At 38.4% G+C, this 6,830-nt stretch overlaps 1 protein-coding gene across 1 annotated transcript; it reads left to right on the top strand.

The window, feature by feature from the left end:
* The first annotated feature begins 2,820 nt into the window (after positions 1-2,820).
* On the top strand, positions 2,821-6,302 carry LOC146483008 (5-hydroxytryptamine receptor 1B-like). The gene is made up of 2 exons (XM_085106212.1): positions 2,821-3,852; positions 5,369-6,302. The coding sequence occupies exons 1-2, from the start codon at positions 3,126-3,128 to the stop codon at positions 5,944-5,946; spliced, it is 1,305 nt and encodes a 434-aa protein (XP_084962338.1). The 5' UTR covers positions 2,821-3,125; the 3' UTR covers positions 5,947-6,302.
* The last annotated feature ends 528 nt before the right edge of the window (positions 6,303-6,830 follow it).

The raw sequence follows: 6,830 nt of genomic DNA on the forward strand, positions 1-6,830 counted from the left end.
GATTCGAACCCATGACCTCTGCGATACCGGTGCAGTGTTCTACCAACTGAGCTATCAAGCCAACTGGAACCTGTAGAGCCTGGGGCATCTGTAACATGAAGCGACTAGGAGTATATAGTCATTTCGCCCCCTGCCCCCCCCCCCCCGCCCTCCCTCCCCTTACCCTCGCTTCCCCTCTCTCCCTGAATGGGATGTTTCTGGATGAGAGGTGTGGTATGCTGTCCATCACTAGATACACAGTTTGAAGCGACGAGTCGAATTCTTATTCCCCTCAAGATGCTTTATGTATGCTAGTCCATCACCGGATACCCAGTATGAAGTAACTATAGTCCTTCACAGGAAAGCCAAAATTGAGCAACAAGAAGAATTACTAGAGGTAGTCTACTCCCCTCTGGATGGGATGCTAGTACCTCACATGACTCCCAGCATGAAGTAACCGATAGACCGTTACAGGAAACCCAGCATGAAGCAACTGAGGAAATTACTAGAAACTAAAGTCTGTTACATGATACTCAGTACGAAACGACTAAAAAAAAAATGATGCTTCCCCTTGATGACAAGTTAATCTATCACAGGACACTCAGCACGAAGTGATTGGGAGAAGTATTGCTCAGCTTCCCCTGGGAGAATTATTACTAGTATGTCACAGAAAACCCAGCATGGAGTGACTTGCCACCAACTTACCAACCAACTTTGAAACCCTTATTACAATTACACTTTGAGAAATTGTACTGGTGGGAGAACTTAAAAATCATTTCAGAAAATAGAATAGGATAAATGAAATCTAAAGTTAACAAAAACGTTTAGTAAGTTCTAAACACGGGTCACCAGGAACAAGCTTTTAGAATACAATAAAATCTGCAATTCCACAGCGACAAACCAATGAGTGGTACCGGATCACTTGTAGACCTGGATCAGCAAATTATCTCAAATACAAAATATTAACGGCAGACTGATCCCAACGGCGGAGGTGACGAGCTTGATAGAACAAACAACAAAAGCTAGCATAACTGAAATATATATACATTTTTTTTCTTAAAAACAAATATATTTCAGTTATTCTAGCTTTTGTTGTTTGTTCTATCAAGCTCGTCACCTCCGCCGTTGGGATCAGTCTGCCGTTAATATTTTGTACAAGCTTTTAGCAAAGTCAGATATGCAGCTGGTGGAAAGATCATATAAATAATTTGAAGTAAATTGAAGGAACGTCCATTGGATCACAGAATAATTCTGACAATTTGAAAGCCCAAACTTGGAGTAAATTAGTTGGCTGAAACACCGGACGTTTTATCTGGTCTTCACCTGCGGCTTTCAGTTCCTATATTCACATATAGTTTGAACCATATATACATATATCCATTTTAAGTGAGAAGGCGAGAAAGTTTACGGTATACTGATCTAAGAAAATACCAGTTTGGAACTTGTAAGGTAAGATTGTTTGTGGGAAATTGCAACTAAGTCACTGTAAAACAAGGCATTACGCTTTTAACCTTTCCCTCAAATTGAAGTTTCCACGTGTGCCTATATTTTGAAGATCGCATCCTTCTTTAGTGAGAAAGAAATAAGTTAATCCAAGAAGTTGCCAGTTTCCAAGGAGCTCGAAGGTATAATATGTTCTTGTGGCGAATTGCACAGTTTAAGCTTATGTAACGTAGAAAACAGTGATGCTGATCTACGAATGATTTTGAATTGTGTGTCATAATATTGATCTTTAATCAAACTAACAGCACTGAAGTGCGTTAAACTCTTCTCTTTTAAAAGTAAAACGTGTTTTTATAGTTTCATAGCGGGGTCTGGGTGATCTATAGGATAGGAAGTTTTTTCATTGGCAAGTGAGGGTATTCAGCTTGGCCATAGGACACTATGCTATACATAATTTACATTTTGTAGAAGCTAAGGGTTGTAGTAATTACCCCAATGTTAGCGCAAAAGTTTGAGGAGCAATTTCAGCAAAAAACTGTATTTTTTCGCCATACTGAAGTCTAAACGTCTGAGTCGTCTAAGACTTTCGAATTCCAGTTTCAAACAGGCATTCAACGGAAATGTTTGGGAAACCGTCTCCAGCATGTATCCCTTTTTTTGTTTTATATTCATTAAAAACAGGACATAAATAGTACACTTCAAGTTCTCCTGATGCATTAATTAAAACCTTACAAAATGGCTGACACGCAAAGAAACGAAACAACCGGCACCTATTAAATATACGAGTAAGTCAGTCTTCCAAGAGAGTAACAACTGGCGAATAAACTAAAGCGCATTTCTTCAAAAGTCGACTTTCTTGATAATTAGGTTCGATACAGTTAGATGGACAAACAACGGTGTTTGTTTTAACAAATTTTTGCACCTGTCAAGTCTTCTTATGAAAAAGCTGCTACTCTGCGGTGCAAATGACGAAAATACAGTGAAACTCTAAACGTTGCAGCAATTTGAACACAGGTGTCATTTTACTTGAATTTTAAACAACAATCCCTCGAATTTAAATGACAATGGTGAGTGACACATTTGCTGCCTAAATTGCCCCAGTTTTCGTGAAAAACCATTAACGGTTCCTTAAGGATGGCAATGTCTAGCTGCAAGATAAGGGCTTTTTTATCGCTCTCTATTTTTAGTACTCACGGTGTGGTAGATAAAGCAAATTTTAATTTGTTTTTCGTTTTATTACATTTTTAGTATAATCTACATTTCTAGTATAACCTCACCTGTTATGAGTTCTTTTTAATAATCCCATTGATTTAAAAGATCTTCATGACTTCAACTTCTCTAAAAAACTGAAACATTATTTACTGTCCGAGCTTACTGTCTCAAAGCTTATCCTAGTTACTTAGAAAAATATACTACTAAGAGTTATGTCTGACTATTAATTTCATACAGTAACGCTCCCCTCCCTTTTGTATGGAATTTGGGCGACCTTTGGCAGGTCACAGCATGGAACATAACCAAACTTGGTGAACTAATTTTTATGTGATCTTTCTAACGATGGTTTCATTTCTTCATATGACGCAACTTGAACTGAGTTGTGAAAAACTAGGGCACAGTCCCTTTATGAACTTCGGAACGTGCAATTAATAGTTTTTGTGAAAGTGCAATAATTAAAACAAGTCTCGTCCTTTTCAGAACAATCCATCATGAATGCCTCCGAAAATGGTAATTCAACGGCTGACATGCCATATATTCTGTATAACATGGAATTCGTTATCGTCTCCGCCGTATTTTACGTCCTTATTATCATTGCTTCTCTTCTGGGAAATACCATGGCGTGTTTAGTCATACTAGGTACCAGATCCCTGCGACAATCCATTGACACGTGGTTCGTGCTGTCGTTGGCAGTTTCCGATCTGCTGACCACGTGTTTGGTCATGCCCTTTGATCTGGAGCAGATTATTTTACAAGAAAAATGGAGCCATGGTGAGATCATGTGTACCGTGTGGACCACCGCATACCTTCTTGCAGTACCTACTTCAATTCTTAACTTGTTGGCTCTGAGCTTTCATCGATTCTTAACTGTGAAAAAGCCCCTTGATCGTTTTAAAGTATCACCAATGATGACCCGTGGGCGAGTTATTGCTGTCATTGTTGCTCTGTGGCTTTACTCGTTGTTGTTCTCGCTCGTTCCAATCTTTGGTTGGAAGTCTGGCCAAAAAAGCGTCATAAACGGAGTTTGTTTCTTCAACATCTCCGCAGTTTATTCAGTGTTGAGCTCTGTGGTAAATTTTCTGATCCCAGTCCTCGCTACTTGTTTGATTCATTGCCGAATGTACCAGCTCGCAATTAAATCTCGGAATTCATTTCCATTACATGGTGCTAATCTTGATGGACGAAAAGGAAAATGTCAAGCTGTTGTCACCTATGAAGGTGAGACGAGGCTATGTATTATTTATTTATTCTCAGTTGTTAATTATTTGATTTATTACACCCATTTTGAAATCACTGGTGATTCTTGCAATCTGATTATTCACGAATCGCACCATTTCCCCCTCTAAATCGCATCATTTTTTTAGCCCTTGAAAATGAATATGAAATAATAACAACCAATCAAATTTCTTAGCTTACCTGCTATAGCTAATCAGATTCCAGAAAAATAAAGGGCAAAAAAAGTCATTTTGGGGGAAATTTTGCCATTTCTGTTCCCCAAATTTCCCCTTTTCCAAAAATTTATCAATATTGACAAAAAAAAAAAAAAAAAAAAAAAAACAGTATGATTTCAAAATAAGTGTAATAAAGTGGTAATTGAACTTCGTGTCGTGCAATTTTGGTCTGAAATCATACTTGTGATTTCAAATCGAACTCGGGCTGGGCGCTCGTTCGATTTTGAAATCACGCGTATGATTTCAGACCAAATTGCACTCCACTCAGTTCGATTACCATTATTAATCCATCTATTTACTCACGATTGACGTCATCACCAACGCATCATCATCATCATCATATCATCATCATCATCATCATCATCATCATCATCATCATCATCATCATCATCATATCATCATCACCATCATCATCATCATCATCATCATATCATCATCATCATCATCATTATCATTATCGTCGTTATCATCATCATCCTTTCTCTTTGCCCCCTTGGGAAATAGGACTGCTCCAATATTCATTGTACGTAGCTGTTCCGTTCCCGAAATTTGCCAGGTTCTACAGGGTGGGGTCAATGCCTCCACACCAAACCTCAAACCCAAAGGGCCAGGGTTATCCTTTAGTCACGAGCAGGCCTCTCACACTCAACCAATCCAACATTGTTGGACTTTACCAGGAGAAAATTCCACATTGCTTTAGTTCTTGGGATCATAAGACGCAAAAGCTTTGCTACCCCGACAAAGTGATATACCTCGGGTGGAGGCATGTGAGTATACTTGCATGTTGAGTGCAGAATAAATGGTTAAGGGGGGACTTAACGTAAACGCCATTTTACCGCACTTGACATGGCCTTAACGGAAATATCTCGTTCACATTTCAAGCAATCCAAAAACTCTATGTTCATCCCGTGAATCTATGTTGTGGGGTGTTTTGTGAATTTTTAGGTATATTTGGGAGGAGATAATTTTTCTAGAAGGATAGGTAAAATTAAGAGAAATAAGAAATATTGAAGAATTAGTGAAGGTTTAAAATTATAATTTGTAGTTAATAATTAATAGACTGACCCCAAGTTCTGTAGTCCACTTGCAACCTGGGGTGCTCTTGCGTGGGTATAAACTGTCTGTTAGTGTTCCAAAAATCATTTTCTTTCTTCCATCCCTTCTTTAAACCTCCTCAAATTTCATTCAAATTTAGGTTAAGTCCCCCCTTAATTATTTAATCAATCAATCAATCAATCTGTTAATTAATAAATAAATATACTTATCTGTCCTTTTCACTATAGTATCGACTCACAATGGAAGCATGGAAGACATCTCCAATCCCCCGCCACTGGAACTCTCATTCAGTCCGCTTCCATCTAGACAAAGGCGTAACAAGTCAAGTCAAGGAGAATATGAAGGATCTGCAGTAACCAACAAACAACGGCAACATTCTTTGAGAGAAACTCGGGCCTCCAAAACAACTTTTATTGTCGTGTTCGCTTTTGTTTTATGTTGGCTCCCATTTACTGTTATAAGCATCACCGGTGCCTTGTGTATGGCCTGTTACTTGAAGATTCCACGTGAAGTGTACAGCTTTCTTCTCATCATGGGATACCTTAACTCCGCCATCAATCCTGTAATATACAGCTTCCGAACTCCGCGATTCAAGGAAGCCATCAAAAGAATATTGAGAAACAGGTGCAGAGTTCTGACGTTAAACGGAAAACGATGTAACAACCAGAAGTCAGGTACTCTAAGGAGGTCGGGAGGTTCAAGAGTGCGTAGGTGCCGAGTGCTGGGAAAACACTTGCAACGCACAACGAACACATCACGGATTGGTCCAATCAGTTCTCCTAATGCTGTGCTGAAATCTCAGTGACACCGAACAAGACCATTTAAGAAAAATACTTCAAATGTTGTTTTCTGGTTTCCAAGATTGTTTCCAGGCCTTTGAAGTCCTCTGGAACAGTCTACCCTCAGCTGCTAGGCAAACAACATCTCTGACTAATTTCCGACGATTGCTAATTAACTCCGACACGGCATTCATGTAAAACAGGCTTTAATTTAGTTTACTTTTCTTTAATAGTTAGCAATATTTTAAATTATAGAAGATTAATCTGTATACATAGTCTTTCGTAATAAGTTGTAGCTGTTATATTAATTTGTTAATGCCTGATGTATGTACCGTGTTTTTAAATAAAGATGATGATGATGATTTGTGTACGCTAACACAGACCGATGTGTTCTTATTCCTTGGGTTAATCTGCATTTAAATCGAATAACATAAATTAAATTAAAACAGACCCCATTCCCTTAATTTACGAGATACGCCGTTGGATTTCGGAAAATCCCACCCGACTTTAATTCGTTCCCTCAATATCATATTTTTTCCTTCGAAACCCAAAGGAAACATTTTTCCGCTTAATTTTTTAGATGCAAAAACACCGAATTATATCCAAATCTCTGAGGTGATTTATGCTCAAAAAAATATTCACTGAAATGAACCACTGGGTGCCCATCAACAGTATGTCTCTTAGCAACAGTGAAAGAGTTAAAGAGATCAAAGGGTGGAGGGGTGTCATCGTCCGCCGTCCCTCCAAAAAAAAAAAACAAAAACAAAAACATCTGCTTTACTTTCTCTAGCATTTTTTTTTCAGTTACGGTTAGTTTCTCTTTAATTCGTTATAGTGACACTCTGAGTCTCGTGGCCAATGTCACGAGAGATTTCCCGTTTCACTTTAGATTTCGACGTTATATTTAAGA

Source organism: Pavona decussata, unplaced genomic scaffold (assembly GCF_977016875.1).
Source record: "Pavona decussata unplaced genomic scaffold, jaPavDecu1.1 SCAFFOLD_40, whole genome shotgun sequence".
Lineage (NCBI taxonomy): Eukaryota > Metazoa > Cnidaria > Anthozoa > Scleractinia > Agariciidae > Pavona > Pavona decussata.